The following is a 20680-nucleotide window of genomic DNA, read 5'->3' as shown; positions in this document are numbered from 1 at the left end:
GAACGGTTGAGATATATTGATCAAGATGAGCTTTTTCTTAGGTGGGTTAGGAAGATAACAAATCAAACGGTCTTGTCTCTGCCAAGTACAAAATATCAATGTAGATTTTGTTTATTGAAATTCTAGAAAATGGTGGCCTTAGAAATCCTAGCATTACCCTTTTCTTATATTTGCCTGGTGGGTAGCGAGCTTAGACAACAATTCCTGCTAAGATGATGAGGCCTTTGTGTGCCACTACTAAAGCCAGCTCGAACGAAATTTGTCGTGAAACCATTTGATCGATTTTGTGAACGAGGTTCGGATGCTGGAAACCAACAAGGATGGCGAAAATGAAAAATATCCTTTGGCTTTGGGACAAAATAGGAGAGGCAAATTCTCAAAAGGGGTTGCACGTGAATATCAAAGCCCTCCCGACGAGTGAAAAAAAATAAAAAATCCATAAGTAAATAAGGTTCCTATAGTTCTTACTTCTAAAACAATTTCTTTTATTAAATATCGCTCACATTCTCAAGAATTAGACTTGTAACTAGGATTGCATTCAAGAGGCACATGACACATAAGTTGAAGTCTCGTTTCATTATCCCCATGGACACGTAAACAGAGATGATGTGTACAAGAGAAAACAAAGAAAAAAGACAACAGACCATCGCATTGAGCGGAACCCAATGAAACCAAAATAACCTTGCACTGTCAGTAAACAACAAAGACTAGCATTTCACTTGATGTATTACCCTAACCCCGCCCGCTCCTCTACCCTACAAAACCGCTGGCTGTTTTTCTAAAACATCCGAAACAGTCACAGCAGATGAAAATCCTTTACCATACCAAACATCAGTAAATAACGTGAAATAATTTGTATGCACATTCAATTGCCTTCGAACAAGCTCTTCAGCTTGCTCCGAGCCTCCTCAGAGAGACAGAAGAACCTCAACCTTCGGCTTCGAGGTTCGCATGACTCAACAGGATTAGGTGAAGCGAAGCAGACAACAACAGCAGTGAGATTATCAGCTGAATGGAGGCGTGATGCTTCCATGACTAGTTCTCTGGCACTAAGTTCTGGGTCATCATGCCGCCTAAGCCCACGACGGACAAGGCTGACAGCATGCTGGCTTGACATAACGTCCCAGATACCATCACAACCAATAATCAAGAATTCATCAGCCTCTGTTAACATAAACTGTTGAACCTCTGGCTCAGCAGTGAGAGGTGATGTGGAGCCAACTGGAAGCTTAAAATCCCAATCTCCAAGGGCTCGAGTAACAGAAAGGGCTCGAGTAACAGAAGGACCATTAAGATATTCACCTTGAACACGACCACCCAACTCCTCAACCCGTCTGCGTTCTGGCAAATAAGAAGGCTTGTGATCTTGAGACACATCAACGGCTACCCCTTTCCTACAGAGAACAGCTCGACAGTCACCAGCATTTGCAACCACTAAATGCCTTCCAAGAACTAGGGCAGTCAATGCTGTTGTTCCACATGAACTGCTAACAATGCTTTTATCAGCCAATGCAGAGTCAGCCTGTAAAAACGCTTCCCTATGGGAATTTAACAGTGCTCTTAGGAAGACATCATCAACATCAGATGTTTGTGGCAAGTGAACATCTTCAAAAAACAACCTCACAGCATTCCTCTTGACATAAGCAGCTGCATCAGGCCCTCCATGACCATCAAAAACTGCATAAAAAGAGCTCGGACACTTGAAATAAGAACCCAGATGGGCAGATAGATCATCAATCCTAACGTGTTCATCATCCATAGACGGCCTTGATCCAATATCTGCATAGCTACCAGAACGGATGCGAGGAAAAAGCTTGGCAGCAGAAGACTCCACGACCTACAATGCAAGAGATAAAGAGGTAAGTACATGTTCGGAGAAATCAATTGTAAAGCAGAAAATACAATGATACAGCGTTTAAAATAAATAAACTGCACTTTGGACAAGAAAGCATGTGAAAAAAAGATGATAACAAACCCAAAATGACTCACTAACACATAAAGCACAATAGGTTGTAGAGATTTCAAGGCAAATTCCAACTCCCTAACACTGTTTTCATTAAGCCCCGCATATTAAATTGTACAACCCTTTTGACTTCATGAGCTAGGATTCAACATCTGATAAATCAAGGGAAAACCCATAATTTATAGCTGAAAACCCACAAATTATACCAAAAAGAAATAAAGCTAATCCTATTATCCTTAACCATAAAGTAAAAGGCGAGTATCTAACTTGTAATCCTTGACTAATCAATCGCCTTATGACACCATTCAGGACCGAACAAATTGCCCCCTAAACACAAACAACAGTAAATTTTCAGTCGGGGACCGAAATTCCACCAGAACACACGCGGAATCAATAAAAATTGGCAGTCCAATTATCTCGAGAAACCCAAAAAAAAAAAAGTTAAAAAACAAACGCCCAATTTAGATTCTTCCTTAAAAGGGAATCACAAGCTGCTATTAGCTAATAAAAGAACAATCTTGAAACCCACAAAAAGAAAGTAACTTCAAGCAAAAAATAAAGAAACCGATAATAAATCTTGAGAATTAAAGAACGTACCGTCTCAAAACGCGAGACTTCTGTGGAAATCGAATCAAAAACCGGAGTTGAAGGAGCCATGTTCTGCTGATCTTTAGCCAGGCAAAGTTGATACTGCACATCAATAACATTGCACATTATCTCGGTTGTTTCCTTCATTTTTTTACTACTTACAAAGATTTTCTCAGTCGCTTTTCTAACATAAACTCACCTTCTTTCTCAGCTTTTCAAAAGGTACGAGATATAGGGTTTTGATTTTTAATGTAATTGAATTGAATTGAATTTCAGGATCAAAGAATTTTTCTAATGGTGTCTGTCTTGCTTGTTTGCTTTCGGAAATGGGTTTTGTTGAATTTATCTGGGGCTCGGGGGTTGGGTAACCGACACGTGGTGGTCATGACTTTGAAGAGACTGAGACGGGCACGAAACTCGAGATACACACGCGAAATTGTTTGAGTTGAGTGCGAAATGTGAGAACTCGACGGACGATTCCCCTGTCCTTTTATGAAGTTTTTTAGTTTTTTTTTTTACTTTGCGGCTTTCTCTTCCTTTTTTTTTTTAAATTTTTGATTTTTTGTTTTGTATGTGGACGCGGTGGCTTAAACAGAATAATTGGATGGATTCCTTCGCTTTCACGGTGAAATTTCATTTCCCGCATTTTAAAGGAAAAGGTTTTGCTGAGATGCAAACTGTTTCTTCCTCTCCAAGCATGTGATTACCCACAGACTCTGGAGCTTGCTTACGTGTGAAGATAACACTCGTAAATGCATAAATTGAAATGTGGACTACATCCATATCATAAAGGAGAGAGTAGTGGATTTTAATGTATAAAAACTAAATGCTAGGAGGCGTTAGGGAGTGTTCTTGCAATTATTTTTTTAAGTGTATTTTACTTATAAATATATTAAAATAATAATTTTTTATTTTAAAAAATTAATTTTTACATTATTTCATCAAAACGATCTAAAAACACCGAAATAATTAATTTGAAATATAAAAATAAAAAAAATTATTTTTTTTAAAATATTTTTAAAACAAAAAACAAATAAAGTCGGATCACTTTCATCATGAAAATTAAGCAGCGATGAAATTGCTTGTGAACTTTCTTCAATACTGAGATTAATCAAAATAGTAAATTATTCCTTACAAATATTAGCAATTATCTCTTCTATTATTGTAAATGACAAAGTTGTGGGATCTTGGAGCTTAGCAGTTGGTGTGGTGGAGCAAATTGTGATGAGTAGATGGTACTTCTGGACTTCACAATTGCAGGTTTTTTTTTTTAAATGTATTTTTTTTCTTAGTTAGATATTTTTTATATATATAATTTTTAGTTGCTTATTATTAATTTTTTAAAAAGTTCATTATATAAATACTAGAAAAATATTTTATTTTTTCAACGTAGAATTTAAAACCTTTTAGTAATATATGCTATATTCACAATAAAAAAATCATTTTTTTTTAATATAAGATAAAAAAACCTTTTGAAATAATCTTTTAAACTTCAAATATATTTTTTTTAATTTTTCTAGGTTGACTCGGATCAACCAGTATAACTCAAAACTCGATTCTTTAACAGAATCAACTCCCAGATCAAATTTAATAACTATCGAGCAAGAACACCATGATGAAAACATACGCTCAACCCATTTTTTTTTAAATATAATAAAATATTAATTATAATTTATCTTAATAAATATTCGTGTTCTCGCATTTTGTTTGCAAACCATAAACTGAATTTCTTTTGATAAATTATCATACAAAACCAAACTAAAGAAAATTGTTCGCTAATTGAAAGTCTAATCCTTTTCTTTTCTCCCGTGTCTTTGACAATTACAAATTTGTTTCCAGGAAATTCGGGACAAGCAGATCAAAGAGCAAATTGCATTGCCTGGTTCTTTATGCGGAGAGCATGGTGTGGTTTGGTGAATGACCTTTGTATTCTTATTTTGCACTCGAATATTCATCAGAGGTATTCGATTTAACACGAATGCAACTTCCCCAGTCCAAAAAAAAAAGAAGAAGAAAGCACCGGAGATGACAGGAGGTGTATCGCTTTCTATTTACACAGAAACTTTGGGTCTCCAAGCGAGACCAATTTTCCGGTGGCCAGCCCAGATGACTGTCCCTTCTGCAAAAAATTCTATGTACAAAGAACACAGAAGAAATATGTATGATAGGAAAAAAAAAACATGTACATTCTAGGAGCAACCACATCAAGTTGTGGAAGGTATTCTGTACAGCTTCAATCACCAAACATGAAGATGTGCTCTCCATAGTGATTCCCCTTGTATCAAAGTAAAATTGCACTTCTGACAAGCAACCCTGTTCCAATAGTCTCTGCAGGTGCTTCTTTAAATAGCGGATGCTAAAACCTCCATTAAGAACATCTTCCCTAGTCCATACCTGAATATGCATCTAATCACATGAGCAGCATTCACAATTGCAGAAATTCAGGTTTTGCCTCCCAATAATATGCATAAGCAACTAGTCAGGTAGTTTTTTTACTTGATTTATAAAATGCTTGGAAGCTTAAAAAGGATAATGCAATTCCAACGTTATACCTTCTGAACAGCACAGGCATGTGGCCTAAAATCTTTAACATTCAAAAGCATAGAAGTTGTATGACCCGACTTCAGCAAAATATTAACCACATTCTCCATTGAGCAGTTTTCCCAAAATCAATTGGAGCTGTTGCCAAATGTTGAACTCTGAGTAACTGACTCAGGCATCTGTTGGGGAGACCAGATACAATCCCCTTCCTTTGAAATTCCTTCAAGTCTGGAGACATCTGCACTCGGTGCATACGGTTTTGTCACTTGATTTTTGAGCATTTCCTGAACAACAAAGGGAGGAGTAATTAAAAATAGAGAAAATCCTGCAACCGTTGAGCCAAAATGCTGACATCTCATGCTTAGAGATGCGTTATGCTGGGCTACTAGTTCACTATAACTTGTAAGCACTAGCCAGATGTTGCATCTCTACTTGTAAATCAGACTCATAGTTTGGCTAGCTTGAGCACACAAGAATGGAATAAGATGTAGGACTGGAAACTAACATTTGATAGGTTGCGTCCGTAAGTGTTAACTGCTCTCTCTATTGAAGAGTAGACCTTCAGGGCCTGATCTGTCTCACGGCTGCATTTTATCACACGAAATTGTTCTTTTGACTCTGTTGATCTACTCCGTAAATAAAGAGTGAGGTGTGAAGGTGGAGCTTTTGGTTGGTCCTTCTTCCCATGAGTCAATTCCATGGTCACCAAGTCAACCCATAAAACACCCCACGATACTGAACATGGATCCCTTGCCGGGCTGAACTTCCTCTGAGCTAAAATGTTGGATGGTTGCTGAAAATAACATTATAAAGCTTCACACTCAAGGCAAGCCCATGGTGATTAATGGACAAGAAAGGAAATACAACACTTATGTTCCTTGTCAAGGAAGCTTACTTGCAGCAACATGACTCTTCGATGTGTTACCACAATGATCTTTCCTTTAGGGAGCATAAAGTGATCTTCATAAGCATCTGATAAGGCAAACTTCCCACGCACTTTAAATAGATCAACCTGGCCAAAAAATGAACCCGACTCTGCCAGCTGCAATATAACCTTCAGGAAGAAAAAATGTGCGAAAGGATTCAGAGTAGTGGTAATATTTACATGACATGTAATAAAAGAAATGAACGTTATAAAAATCTCTGAACAATAACAGTTAAAAAAGCACCCAAAGTTTTTTTTTAAAAAAATAAAGTCAAGCGTTTTAAGAAGATATCAGGACAAGAGTCAAAATATGATCTCAATATGGTGTCTGGCCAATGTTTGTATATCTAGCTGATGAGAATCTCTTTAAGATAGGAGTAGCATTTGTGGGCAGAGAGGGGCACATGAAGGAAACAATTACAATTCTCCATGAAAGAATTTGTCAAATTCTTTGGCCAACAGAATCACGACAACCCATTAAAAGACCAGAAAAGACAAACTATGATCTGTAAATTACACAAGCAAGGCTACCTGCCCTTGGGATTTGTACTCATTATAAGGTCGAAGCAAATTATCAGCACTAATAACACGAGGCAACCTCTGGCGGAGCAGTTGTTCCTCTGAGGTTATAGCTGATGTTATCTTCATTCTCATAGCATTGGCCCCTTCCGTGGTTTTGGACAAAAGATCCAAAACCCCACTGACTGGCTGAGCAGCTGCACCTATTATTCCTTTTCCAACTCCCTGAACAAAACCCTCAACACCTGAATTTTTTGCACCTTCAAGAGGCTTTGTTAGAATACCGGTAACTCCTCTAAAGAGGCCTTTTGCTAGTGCTCCGCCTCCCTCCCTAATGACATCACCAAGAGCCTCTACACCTTTGTTCTCCTGGAAGACAAATGTAAATTTCAAAATTCCAGAATTTAATTAAAAGATAGTACAAGGATATATCAGCCGGGACAAAGCAAAAACATGCAGACAGGAACAGTATCAGGGTGGATATGAGAAAGCCTTCAATGTCAGCCAAATTTTGATACACTGGCACCCACCCTGCCTCAAGGATAGGGGGGCATAAATTTTTTCTTAAAAATCACCCCTATGCTTTATCCACTCCACCCCTATGCTTTACCACACTCCATCTAATGAGAAAATAAATAAATGAAGATCAGTGATATAAAAAAAACCCCAGAAGCTTCCTTTGCAGGTGCCATGGCAGACTTGCTGGAGAAGCCTGATTACTTTATGTTATGCTAAAAGCAATATGAAGGAATGAGAAGAATAACTCCATATACACCATGATTCACATGGCCCGTTTCTTCCATGTATATTGTACATTGCTTGAGATTCCTACTCAAATTCATATCAGATGGTCCAGTAAATGGACGCTTCATCCATGAAAAAACAACATAGATGGTGCCAATAATTCAGAATATGGTGTTAATAATTAACCTTATTATGTTCTTGATCTAGGGAAATGCCTATTCACTCATACGGAACAATCAAGAGAAGAGAAATCAAAATTTTATAGCAGACCTGTCTCTGTCGACTTTGGATGAATTTTTTATCCATCGATAAGGCAGCTACACCTTTACTCATATGTCCAAGTGCACTGCTTGCATTGCCCAATATATCAACACCAGAGAGCAGTTGAAGAGGTTGGCGAAGTAGATCCTTTTTTATGTTTGAGACAGCAATACCTATCATAGTACTCTGTCTCATGCACATATTCTCATTAAATCTTTGATTTAATCTCACCTGATCAACACAAAAAAGCAAGTCATATTCAGCATTTCAGTCATAATAATCTGCAAAAAGGCATGCAAAACAGAATTAATTTTTCATGTTGAGAACAAAAAATTAACATGAATGGATAGCAGAACAAAGTAGCACCTTGATGGATATTCCAAACACAAGTGCTAAGCTTAATGGACAGGCACAGTGCCATATATTTGAGGCAGTGGCACAACAATAATCCACCACAAAAAAACTGAGCCCATTTTAGCAAGAGCAGTAAAGCACAAATGGATTGAACTATCAATAATTGTGCTATGAATTTTGAAACAAGATTTGGATCATTGAAACTAATTCAGCATTCTAATCTTGGATCAGTACTCGAGGTACTAGTCATACATGCTAGTACCTCGAGTATGAAACTAATTCAGCATTCAAACTAATTCAGCATTCAAAATTCAGGGACTTCAACAGTCAACATTAAAAGAAGATCTCAGAACTTAGAAATAGAAGAACAATTGAATCACTTACAGGCATATTTTCAGTGTTGCCCAAAGCAGTCATCAAGGATGACCAGAACCCGAGTACTCCTCTTGGCCTTTGACTAGGTGACATGGCCATTGAAACTTTGAATCGAACTTCTGAGATGTTGAGAACACTGTATTTGCAAGAATATTAGATAAATTAAGTTTGGTCTGTGCAAAAGCTAAGTTTCAAGACAGGTTTTCGCATACCCAATATGAATAATTGGATCAACCGACACGGCAGTTGTTTTTGTATCATATAACCTACTGAGGTTGACCTGCTGGATCATCTCATGAAGGCGCCAAATGATAGGTTCATGGATGTTTATTATGAAAGCAGAACTTTCAGGTCCCTGTTAAAAGCAGCGAGTGAATCATTATCTATATGTACAAAGAATAATGTGAAAGTTAACACAATTAAGGTCAAGCAGACTCACAGTGAAACCAATATAGGGATAGAGACATAAATCTAAAGATCCATTTGATTGCATTGTCATGGAAAACTTCAATACATAGTCTCTATCCTCCCCAACTTTCTGTGGTCTGAAGAGAACTGGCATTGGAGTTAATGGTAACTGGTTATCCACTTGTATTCCATGCACTCTTAGATTCAACCTATAAGAGAAAACAATACAGCAGTTGGTATTTTAATCATTACCCTCCATCAGTTGGAAATTAATTTGGCCAAGAAATATTTACAAATGTTAAAACCACCAGAAGAATAAACTATGCTTTCAACTTTCCAATTCCAATTGTTGACAAATAAGTACACAATCTACAAACTCCTAATGCTAGTGACCAGAAACTATACACAGGAAAAATTTCTCAGAAATGTTAATAATGCCAAAGCACAACTTTTCAATTCCAATTGTTGAAAAATAAGTACATAATCTACACACTCCTAATACTAATGATAAAGAAAGTATACAGGGAAAAATTTCTCAGAAACTTCAATGATGTCATCAAAAAATCACTAAGCTAGGCATCCACTTGGAGCTTTTGGATATAAATAGTTATACCCTGTTCAAGCTTTATAATCTACACAATCCTAGAAGCAATGAAACCTTTAGTCAAAGATTATGCGACAAAATTGCATAACAAGTACAGATGCACTTCAGGGCACTCTAAACCTGGAGTCATTTGGACGTCCATGAACATCACAAAGGAACCTCTAAAACCATTGTGTATTCAACAATAAGAATCAACAATTAAATGCCACCAGTACTTTAGGGGAGCACAACTAAGAGTTACCGATAACAATCAGACTAACAGTTTGGTCATTTTGATGTCTCAACCACTATTTCATAACTTTGCTACTAGGTATGTATGCTAATGAAAATTCTTTGGGAGAGAAGTGCTAACTAGACAACCAAGCATGCATTCAGAATTTCTTGAAACAAGAATATAAGCTCTTGTTAACCCCTGATGCTTTACTTTGTAAGACTACATTGAAAATGGCAACCTGACTACAGAATAAAAAATCAATTCAAAGACTGTCTTACCTACTAAACCCAGACCCCAAACCAGTAGAATATGCTAAAAGAAGATTCTGGACAGAAAGATATAAAATCTCCTCAGGTGTGTGGTCAATAACAGATATTCCAAGCTCAGCAAGCTCAAGAACAACATGAAATTCACAACCTGTGGACAATGGCAACTGCTGTTGTAGAGAGTCATTTCCACAAAGTTGTGATAATGGCGGTTGGACTCTTTTACCAGTAATTGGAAGTTCATTTTCTGGCATCCAGTCACTGATCCTAACAATATTCATTTTGTCTTCTTTTAGAACAGTAACCCGTAATGGTCTAACAGGCTGACCCTCTGCATGATTGGGCTGGTGATCAAGAATCTCATCGATATTGTATTTCAATGATTTTGATGAATCTGTTCCATCAACTAAAAGTTCCAATAATCTTGGTCTACCAAAGTCTTCCCATAAGAAAGAAGCAGCTGCATTTGGAAGAAGAAGCTTCCATGATTCACTGGGACCATCCACTTGCCGAAAGCGAATGGGTAAAAAGAACGAATGATTTTCAATCCTGTTACAAGAACTTGATTGTTAACATGATTAAAAATCTTTATAACTTGACAAATTATAACTCTTGGCAAACCATATTAAAAGAAAAACCACTTTTAATCTAACCAAAAACACTACTTTTCCATATTTTCATATCAGTAGGCAAAGAAGTTGTTCGGAAAGTTCTGCCAGAACAAACTAATCCAAGGCATTCCAAATAATTATATTATCCAAGTAACTGCATGGACTCTACAAGGCTATAGAACCTCAAAATAACAAGAACAGACAGGAAAAGCTGGATAAGAGAAATATGTGAGTATATATAATAACCTGTAAGGACTGGACAAAGAATTTGGGCGGAAAATAACTTCATATTGTGTTCTCTTTGTGCCACTTCTTACTTGTACCCTCAGCTGCATTTGATCATCTCCCGAATCTTTCTCCAAGGATATTCGCATCATTCCTTCATTACAAATACTAAATGGAGTGCTCCATTTGTATCCATCCACTCGCAACTGAAAAACAAAAATCCAAGGAATTATTACTTTATACATCTGCATTACCAGTGAAGAGCAATATTTTATTTTGTACAAACCTTCAACAGCTCGACATCGGCAGAAGAGTGCCATCCAAAGGGTTTTGGAGCATCAGCGGGGTGAATCCATTCCACCAGCTGGGAACCGCATTGCTGCAGGCAGAGACTGAAACCCAGCCTATTGATGAACAAGGTGTGTGGCTGAATATGAAGAACCTGAGTATCATCCCAATTACGAGCTGTTAACTAAAAATTGAATCATCGTTTCTGAAAACATTAACAGTTTATCATAACTTCTTGTTCCTGAAGATAATGCAAATTTTCACATTTTTTCCTGTCATTATATAGTTCTCAGGTTTTTAACCTTGAAGATGCAATCAGAACTTTACTTGCGTGAGTTATTTATTTACCTCTGAGGATTATCAGATCATCTAAAGCTGGAGGCTACAGACCATGTTGGAAGGTAATTTATCAAACCAAGCAGGACTAGATTGGAAGGTCATTTATCAAACCAAGCAGGTGCTCATATTTTGTCCCAGATTGCAAGTAAAAATTTGCTACTTCGAGTACAGGAAAAGATTGCTTCTAAGAGATAGATGGAAAGTTGCTGTCACGCATCCTCCCCCGGGCAATACCAATACACATCCGAATCCAGCACCGGATGTCATTGGCAACTGTGCTGGGTATAAGCACAACAATCCAATGTGGAAACAACAAAAAAAATGAAGGGGCCTAGCATGTTGGGGAACAACAACAGGTAGAACCTAGGTTCCCTCGATAATGTTGTCGAAGCCTAGATGAGGGTAGCATCAAAATCCATTATTCAACTCATCAAAAGATTACGTTACCAATCAACTTATCAAAAGATTTCATGATCTAAATCTGAAATGCGATCTGGATGTACTGTAACATGGCTATCTTAATAGAAATAAATGATGGCATGGTTTTACTTAATACTAAACTATTAAGAAAAATACTTTCCCAATTTATGGACTTGTTTTCAAAGAAGCCAACTAACACCGAAAAGCATGACATGTATCTTTGAGTGCTAAAAATACAAATGCCATAATCTAGGACAACCTTTGTTCTGTCTGAGGTCTTCAGTAATGCTGAAAGCTTGTAGTAAGATCCATCAGAACCAAATGCCTTTATGCCAACCCTTTCCTGAAAGAGACTACATAGCATCACAAACTAAGAAAAATTTGAAGCAGCAGAAGATGAATAGGAATCCTTGATCATAAAGTTAATTTAACTGTCGACCTAAATCACCTTCTTTTCCAGCTCAAGAAAAGAAATCCCAGGACTATAGATCTCAGAATGATGAATAGCTACTGCAAGGCCCAAACGTGGAGACAGGTATGCATCTTTTTGAGATGGAAACAACATAATCCCACTCCGACCAGCAGTGTCTTGAGGAGAAAGCATGCTCGGTATCGGGCTGGTATCCTCAATCACTTCAAGTACTTGAACATTTCTCTTTGTGCCAAATCTCCTTTCCATGGAGTTTGTGGGATTTTTAAAGGAAGCTTTCACAGACTTAACTGTCTCTAATGGCTCAATCTCTACCACTCGATATGATAATGGTAGAGATGAATCATTTACGATCCAATATGGTACAAATAACCTAATTGTTTTAGGAGCCGAAGTGGTTCCTCCCATGTCTCGTTCAATGCTCACACGCAGTCTCCTGCACCGACAACAATTATAGAAAATGTGAAATATCGAAAAAGCCAAAAATATCATGATAATTGAAGAGCCACATTCTGTAAGCTATAGTACAACATGCCAAGGCACAACATGGAAATATCATCAATTCATCAAAAAAAACAAAACTGACAACAAGGAAAGGTAGTTTTTGTTTCTCTACTAATTCATAAGAGTATTATTTTATGTGCTCTTCAAAATAAAGAGAGGAAGGCAGGATAACAGGTTCTGATTGCACCAGAAGGATGTACCAATAACAAGTGTTAAAAGTAATGTTAAAGCATCAGAATGTAAGATATTCCCAAACCCATCAACAAATTGATCAGTTCAACCCTGCCTTGTTTCCGAACAACATGTCAAGTGGTTACATAAACAAGGACAGATTCATGAACACTTGTTCAATTGCAGCTTTGAAATAATTGGTTTTGTAGGCTTCATATCTAACACACTGTTCTAATAGAATCTTATATTTTAAGGAATGAAACGCATGTTGACCTTAAATAGTCACTTAATCTAAAGAAACGTGCATGGAATCTTTTTCTTCTGTTCTCCTTTTTTGGATGGAACCTTGATTGAAAAAAAAGGTAACAAAATAACTTTACAAAATTACAGTCCAGTATATACTAATATATCAGTCTAAAAATTAGAAATGATTGGGAGAGAACAAATAAAGAACAAAAGGTAGAACCGTTGACTCAAACTAATCAGAGTAGACTAATTTCAATCATGCATTCTTTTTCCCACACTGAAAGCAAAATTTGTTACATGATAGGAGCTCGACAATGGACGAATCAAGTGGTTATAAATAAAATCAAGCACAACATATCAACACTTTCAATCATGCATTCTTTTTCCAACGGTGAAAGAAAAGATTGTTATATGATAAGAACTTGACAATGTATGGATTACATGATAGGAACTTGAATATGTATGGATCAAATGGTTATAAATAAAATGCAGCACAACGTTTCAACACTGCATCCACCCAATCTGCATGACTATAAACAAAAACTAAGTCAAATGCAATACATCACAAACCTTTTACTTTGTTGGTGGACCATCCAGAATGATGAGATTTGACCACTAGAACCAAGATCCAGCACGAGGGCAGGATCCTGCCAATAAGAATATGAACTGTAAACATCTCACATGACAGAATTTTTAATCTAAAGAATACAAGGTTAAACAACATATTTTTTTAACCGAGTTTCAGATGCAAAGAGTGCACTTATGTGGACAGATACATACCTTTTCAAGAACCCAACCACCCTGAAGAAGCAATGTAAGATAGACAGATTTACGGATATCAGCTGAATATACATGTATGCTCTGGCGTGAAGAGATTATACCATGTTGCCGCTCAATGCAATTCCCTTCTTTTCCCTTTTCCCAAACTGTAAATTCTGCTGCACAAGGAAGTTGGTTTTCCAGCTTCAATGGGGAGTTAATAGATATTCTCCAATCATAAACAGGAGAATTTAATTCAGTGTGGAGGATTGAAGCATCAGCACCCACACTGAGCCAAAATGCTGCACTTCCACTACTTGGGCGACAATGGAAAAGAACATCCTTCTTCTCCAGCTGATTCAGCATAAAAGCATTTGGCATTTTTCTTTGCTGCTTTAAAGTATTTTGTCTTGCAAGCAAGCCTTGATCACTGAAAGGTTGATCCTTCTCAAACATGTAGTCAGAAACGAAAGCAACTGCTTGGCCCCATACATATTCAGGCTGAGAATGATCAGCACAAGGACGTACTAGTAAACACAGATCAGAATTTTTGGATATGCTCCTCCATGGTAAAACAGATGATGATCCAGGATTTATGGAAATAAAATCACTGTTCACGCTATTTGATCCTTCCCCAGTTAATTGTTGCCTCCTGCGAATCCATCGCCTTCGGCGCACAACATTATGAGCAGATTTATATGACTTTGAAGCTGGAGGCCACTTCAATGTATGGAAGTCAGGACCATATGTCCAACCATCATCATCAACAGGTACAGATTTATCAATAATCCATGTAGATGTCCATTGCCATCCAGTTGGAAGGTGAGGTTCAAAAAAATCCTTCAAAATAAAGAACAAAAGATGAGCATGCACACTGTATAGGCAAAATTAAATGGTTACTCAACAAACATACACACCTTTGATGAACACGAGAAGTCCCTAGTGCTCCATCGCCCTGGACCAGTACTTCGAAAACCAGGCAACTTGTTACCCCAACCAGAAATTGGGTGATAACTCTGATTCTCGAATATCTCTTCTATCACAATGTTCAATTTACTTGTTCCTAGAGATGGATCACGGCCATGAACCAAAGACACGTGGCAAATAGAAATATCCAATTTAACATCAGAATCATTTACTACGATTGCAAGACCCCTAAAAATTACATGTTTCTTGCCATTTTTCATGACAACCTCCATGGCAAGAAATTCATCATGTAGTAATTTGGGTACCACAGACAGTGGAAGTAACGACCGAACACTCTCCCATGCACCTTCCGGGCTAAGCCTGATCCAAAAACCGACATCTCTATTACGAGATAGCTCAGTTTCTTTATCTCTCTGAAAGTTTGCTGCCAGATTCCTCTCAAAATACGTAGTAGAAACTAACAGATGACCACTTTCAAGCATTTGTTCAACATCATCATGTGGAGCCTGAAAGAATGACAAAAAGAAAACAGAATAACCACCAACATAGAAGGTATACATGTAACTGTACCAAACACAGAATTATGAATAAGCATAGCTCACCCTTCTTCTTAATGGGCATGACATAACATTCTGAAAATCATGTGGTTGATTTAGCATTCTTGCAGAAGCCACCTTCTTCAACATGACTGCTCCTTGTCCAACAGGAAGGGAGAGGGCACCTACAACTTCACCTGCATCATAAGTGTTCATAATCATTTCTGCTCACAAAAATTTCATTTGACAAAAAGCATAAAACACGACAGAAGGAAATGAAATCTTGACCACTGTAGCTTACTGCACAAAGAATTCTAGAATAGAGATAATTCACTTGGTATGTACAACATCACAATTATTAAACATGTATAGAAATACAGGATTACAAAGAACAAATCTACAAACAGCAAAGGCATATTAAAACACTGTACACTGAAAGAGTCTAAGGAGACAAATGATTAAGAGGATAAATGAATCAGAGAAAACAACCATGGGATTGATCATCCAGTAACTGAAAGTTAAAATTTTCGAAGTGCCTTATCCTTTATTTCAAAATAAACAGAGCAATCGAATCAGCAGCCCAAGCAATGAGCACAAAACAAGAATCAGATTCTTTCATGCATAATAAACTTATGGGGAGAAAGCTCTAGTTAAGAGGTTAATCTGCCATCAAAACATACCCTTTCCAGCTTTTGCTGCAAGATTTGTCACCTCCACTTCTAACTTAGCCACTCCCTGCTACATTCACCAAAACAATTCCATAAAATAACTTCCATAGCTGTTGAAAAGTTCAAAACAGAAAAAATACAAAGAAAAAGGGAAACATCGATAACGTACATGAATAGTAGTAACAGAAAAAAAAAGTTTTGAGATGCAATGGAAATAAATGTTGGACATCCATGATAAAAATAATGCTGGATAACCCCACCCAAAAAGAAAGAAAGAAGAAAAGAAAGAAATATTAACAAGCAAAGAATAAATAAAGCTCGCTCCCCGGTTGATATTATCACAAAGGAAAAGAAGGGTGGGTGTAGCTTATAGAAACTTGACCGTGCTTCGATGAGTATTGGTCAGTATACAAATGCTTATGCACCTTCAGTATCAAATCTAAATGAGCTTTACAAATACAAATGCCTTGGACCCACACACATGTAAATTTTCAACAGACACAAATAAAAAAAAAAGCTATTCATCACAGATTTATTTGAATTTCACCAAGCCCAAATCTATGAAGAGCTAAAACTGAGACATTGCCAAAAAATGAGAAAAGAAAAAAAGAAAGTTGATAGATCTATAATTGTTTCACCTTGACATTCTATTCTAAGTAACAACAATACATCATGAAGTGAGAATGGTTGACAAAATTCAACTATCAGCACAAATGCTCCAAACAATAATCATAAATATGCTAAAAAACTGCCACTGTGAAAAAGAGTGATTCAAGGAAAATGCAATCATTTATAATTAGGAGTGAGAAAAGCAGAGCTAAGGTTGTGTTTGGTACCCTTTTAAAAATGGGTGAATTATGAATTTGAGGAAAGAGAGAAATTGCAAGGTTAAAGACAGAAAAGATGGGATATAAATTTAAGGAAGAGAAAAAAGGCAAGACAAATCCCCTCCCCCACCCAACCGAAAAAGAACCTTTCACTCCTCCCTTATGAAGGATAAATTTACTCTACATTTTGCACCATTTGGGGGATAGTTTTTTAACTCCTTAAGAATTTCCCTTCTACAAATTTGGCACCTAACAAAATTAATAGTTTCCCTTGTAATATTTAACCCCTTACACACATACCGTACACACCCTAAATTGTGATAGAACCCTTGATTTAATTTACCTATAAAGAAGGTGTCCCAAAGTAAAGGATATAACTCAACTCTGATACTGCATGTAGGGATGGGGGGTTGGGTGGGAATCGGCTGCTTTACCAACAAACAAAACAAGGCTGAGGTATTAGGGCCCAAAATTCATCCCAAGATTGTTGCTAATTGTGGCATTAAGTAAATAGAAGAAACAATCCATGGATGCTCAGAACGTATAAATCTAAACCTTACAAAATGACTATTTTCTGCACCATTCCCAAACTGGTGGCTGTTAGTCATCTACAATGGCAGATCAATAGCAACATGTGTTTCAGACTTTAAGAACAGATTTGAAAAGCATGGAATGAACAAATCAAACCATGATATACCTTTCGAGGAATTTCGAATATGAAAAGTTCATTCCACTTTGCAGTGGCACTAGTGATTTCATGTTCTCTTGGAAGCAAAGGCTTCACACATTTTGTCCTCACACTCTGAGGAAAGAGCTTCTGCTGGTCTGTTGCCCGACTATCAACAACAAGGCGCACAGCACAGAAGAATTTGTGACTGTTACCATCATCAACAATGGGCAAACCCTGCAAGAAGTAGGAAGACTCATCTTTACTTCCCCAAAACAGTAATAAAAATATACAACCATAAAGTGTACAATGAACTAAAAATATTTCAGCAACTGTAACCTTGGCTTCAAGTATTTGAATGGCAACATAGCAGCGTGCTTCCCTAGATCTATCCACAACCTTTAGATTGTCTGAAAATGTTGGAGGTGGGATCCACACAAAAGTACAGTCATCATTGTGTAGTTGACTGACTGTATCTGTATTGTCCTCAATTTGTTTCAGATACAGATCACACCCTAGTTTATTTTCGATTATTACAGTCTGAAAATCATCTTCATCCAAGGCAGAAAAAGTTGGGTCCTCTTCATGTTTAAGATGACAACCAGCTTCCTGAAAAAAGCAAGTTAATACCATCTAGAAAGCATATGTTTGTGCATCAAAATATGATCAACTCGTGACACTACAAAAACATCAAAGAAGATAAACATTTGCACCTCAATTAGCTTCACTGCTTTCTGATCAAGTTCTAACTGTTTTCTCCAAGAGAGCATGGTCCCTATAAAAGTTTCAAGATTTGCTGCACTGACATTTATGTTCATGATACTGGTTGCAGCGACCCGTACTTTCTTTGCAATTCTTGATGGTGGATGTACATTGTTATCATATGTTTCCAACCTTGAAAGTAGAAATGGAATAATATCAAAGGAAGGGCAAGATCAGCTAAAGCAAGTGTGAATCAAAACTACATGATAATAATAGTTATAAAAAGATTACTTGAATATTCCATCAAATGGCTCCACCAGTGGCTCCCATGCTTCTAACTGAGCATTGAAGGTCGAAGCAGCAATAGAGGAAATTAGAACAGCATTCATTGCCTCTAGACGACCATGTGTTGCAAGCTTGATATTGGTTATGGTAACATCAAATAGAGGTGTCATCTGGAACTTCCAAACTTATCATAAGAATAGACTAAAATGAAAAAAAAAAAAAACAAATTCTTTAGAGCAATGTCTAGCATAATTTATTTTGAAGAATTCATGTACCATTCCACATAGGCTGTCTAAAACGGTAATGGAGAAGCATACTAGCTTGATATCAGCAGTTACATTTTCCCGTGATTTTGGCTTCACAGAATCAGCGATTGTGAATGCCAACCGGCTCGATGGCTTTTTAAGATCCATACGGGCAAGAAAAGTGCATGCCTACAGAAACACGGGAAAGGATAAACATTATAATTTCCTTCGCACTAGAAAAGGTTTAAAAAGGATCAAAACGACTACGGATTCTGAAATTTTAAGCACAAAATTTGACATAAAATTTGTTGAAAAACACCAAGATCTCCACATACCACACATGAAAATGAGAAATTTAGACAAGTAGGTCATTTTTGCTTTCAACTTAACCTGATTTTCGATTTTCCAAATGCTCCAGCACTGAGATGCTTTTGTGCTTGGAGATCTTGAAATAGGCACCTCAATAATATTAGCTTGGTTCACAATATCCAACCTCGGGCAACAAAATGAATTCAAGAGTGGTGCTTCATCTGTTCTGGTGACAACACATCCTAGTGAAGCATAACCAGGAGGAGCAATTGGATACCAGAAGAAGACTTCATCAAATCCTTTCCCAACAATATTGGCCACTTTAGTGAACTGGACAGGCTTTGAGGAGATTTCAGGATCGCCAATCTTGAATATTATGCCCAGGGCAGGAGGTTCTGAGCTGGAAGAAAGAAAAGGTAGTTCCTCCATTTCATTAGTGGAAACTCATGAAAACGGAGATCAATCGACAAGGAAATTTGACAAATGAAATGCATAAAAAAATGTCTGACCCTTCAGTTATGCAATCTCCTAGTATGGCATAACCTGGACATGCAATAGGTCGCCATATTGAGACAGGTCGACGGATCTCACTACCTTTGTCCCACCATATTCTCTCAAAGTTTGGAGTTGACACATACGAGTTAGTTGCTTTTGAAATTGATCTAATAATGTCCCATCCAGATGAATTAGCACTATTGTTACTTGTTTGACTTCCATGGTCATGTTCATCGGCCGAATCTGATACCGCATCTCTAGATAACGATTGATTTCGGATTGAGTTCCATAGAAGAAGATGATTCAGGTCACCACCACTATCTCTAGGAGGGTATTCAGTAGAAGAATGGGCATAAAAAGATGCAATGACATTGTCTAGACGCCATATGCTCAAACCAGATGCAGACTGAGGATTTGGTGCAGAACTAAAAATGCATTCTGAATATGTTGAAGATGCTACAAGGTCGGTTCGTAGGCAATAAACAATGTGAGTCGGTGGCGGTTCGCATCCTACATGTGCTACACATCCCAATGCTGTGTAACCAGGAGGTGCAACAGGCACCCATAGAGAACAATCACAATCAAAACCAGAATGGCTTTCACCTCCAAACCCTTGAATACCAGGTAATAAGGAAACGAAATTGAACCCAACAGGTTTTTGCACACGGCCATATGCATTACTCACAGCCATGACTGCCTGTGAAGGAGGAATTGGCCTGATACATGAAAATAACCAAAATTAGGAAAACATGATATAAAAGAACAGTGTTTATGTTCAGGCATCTATCAAAAACATTACTAGAAGAAAATGGAGAAATTATGATGAAGCATTAGTGTTACCATTTTATAATCTTCTTTAGAAAAAAAAAAATACTTATTGAAGATAGGTGAATGAAATGCTTGGCAAAACTAGAGGGATGGGTGTAAATACAAGTTCATACCAAGTCAAAGGTAAAATAGAAAATTTGCAGTGGTCATCATCAATAGTAAAATTCTATAGCGAATCTTCATGGAGTAAAATATGTTGTTGACAGTAAAATCAGGAGTATCAAAAGTAACTTAGTGAAAAGGAGGGAAAAGATGATTGAAATGAGAACATCACAGAAAAAATGAATTAGCCAACTAATGTAGAGTTTAGAGAAATAATTATGAAAGCTGATGCAATCCCTGATATGCTTCAGTGTTTTCTGAACTGATGGGTTGATTTGTGTAACATTTTTACAGGTTTTGGACATATTGTATAATATCTTTAACTTAACAGGTG

General features: G+C 37.2%; 2 protein-coding genes across 10 annotated transcripts in view; both read right to left on the bottom strand.

Annotated features, from left to right (window-relative positions):
• Positions 1-557: 557 nt before the first annotated feature.
• LOC7471085 (probable protein phosphatase 2C 13) lies at positions 558-2999 on the bottom strand. Of its 5 annotated transcripts, none has more exons than XM_024605998.2 (4): positions 2751-2998; positions 2561-2653; positions 2231-2290; positions 558-1837 (listed from the first exon to the last, which is right to left on the bottom strand). In XM_024605998.2, exons 2-4 carry the CDS (start codon positions 2618-2620, stop codon positions 866-868), a joined length of 1092 nt encoding a protein of 363 aa, XP_024461766.1. In that variant the 5' UTR covers positions 2621-2653; positions 2751-2998; the 3' UTR covers positions 558-865. The 5 variants fall into 5 exon arrangements, with proteins under 5 accessions (XP_024461766.1, XP_024461767.1, XP_024461765.1 ...); XM_024605999.2 differs by lacking the exon at positions 2751-2998 and adding an exon at positions 1990-2115 and having other exon boundaries at positions 2561-2638; XM_024605997.2 differs by having other exon boundaries at positions 2561-2999.
• Positions 3000-4252: 1253 nt separating this feature from the next.
• Positions 4253-20680, bottom strand: part of LOC7498234 (uncharacterized) — a 35067-nt gene continuing 18639 nt past the window's right edge. Inside the window, exons 39-65 of one of the 5 annotated variants that reach the window (XR_008059961.1) lie at positions 19431-20132; positions 19003-19321; positions 18643-18801; positions 18374-18537; positions 18094-18274; positions 17720-17989; positions 17411-17617; positions 17274-17321; positions 15899-15956; positions 15285-15415; positions 14673-15188; positions 13777-14595; positions 13567-13643; positions 12094-12511; positions 11905-11988; positions 10885-11040; positions 10620-10804; positions 9775-10311; positions 8710-8887; positions 8483-8625; positions 8280-8406; positions 7551-7772; positions 6549-6905; positions 5988-6146; positions 5598-5885; positions 5104-5376; positions 4253-4957 (exon numbers count right to left, since the gene is read on the bottom strand). Coding sequence is in view for 1 of the 5 variants with exons in the window: in XM_052455371.1 (XP_052311331.1) it covers positions 5221-5376; positions 5598-5885; positions 5988-6146; positions 6549-6905; positions 7551-7772; positions 8280-8406; positions 8483-8625; positions 8710-8887; positions 9775-10311; positions 10620-10804; positions 10885-11040; positions 11905-11988; positions 12094-12511; positions 13567-13643; positions 13777-14595; positions 14673-15188; positions 15285-15415; positions 15899-15956; positions 17274-17321; positions 17411-17617; positions 17720-17989; positions 18094-18274; positions 18374-18537; positions 18643-18801; positions 19003-19321; positions 19431-20132 (6661 nt within the window). In the remaining 4 variants the exon portion in view is untranslated. Of the gene's footprint in view, positions 4958-5015; positions 5377-5597; positions 5886-5987; positions 6147-6548; positions 6906-7550; positions 7773-8279; positions 8407-8482; positions 8626-8709; positions 8888-9774; positions 10312-10619; positions 10805-10884; positions 11041-11904; positions 11989-12093; positions 12512-13566; positions 13644-13776; positions 14596-14672; positions 15189-15284; positions 15416-15898; positions 15957-17273; positions 17322-17410; positions 17618-17719; positions 17990-18093; positions 18275-18373; positions 18538-18642; positions 18802-19002; positions 19322-19430; positions 20133-20680 lie in introns of those variants that run through there. The other 4 variants (XR_008059960.1, XR_008059962.1, XR_008059963.1 and 1 more) reach the window with 4 other exon arrangements.

The sequence above is a fragment of the Populus trichocarpa genome, chromosome 8 (genome assembly GCF_000002775.5).
Source record: "Populus trichocarpa isolate Nisqually-1 chromosome 8, P.trichocarpa_v4.1, whole genome shotgun sequence".
NCBI lineage: Eukaryota > Viridiplantae > Streptophyta > Magnoliopsida > Malpighiales > Salicaceae > Populus > Populus trichocarpa.
Note: the sequence above shows the minus strand (reverse complement) of the source record. Positions and strands in the feature narration are given on the sequence as shown.

What these genes read in the sequence shown, in the direction of transcription:
- LOC7471085 (XM_024605997.2), bottom strand. Translation starts at nt 2,698, where the DNA reads ATGAAGGAAACAACCGAGATAATGTGCAATGTTATTGATGTGCAGTAT. An exon ending in AAGTCTCGCGTTTTGAGACG is followed by an intron (nt 2,291 to 2,560) that starts GTACGTTCTTTA and finishes GTTTGTGTTTAG; the next exon opens with GGGGCAATTTGTTCGGTCCT. An exon ending in TGATTAGTCAAGGATTACAA is followed by an intron (nt 1,838 to 2,230) that starts GTTAGATACTCG and finishes CTTGCATTGTAG; the next exon opens with GTCGTGGAGTCTTCTGCTGC.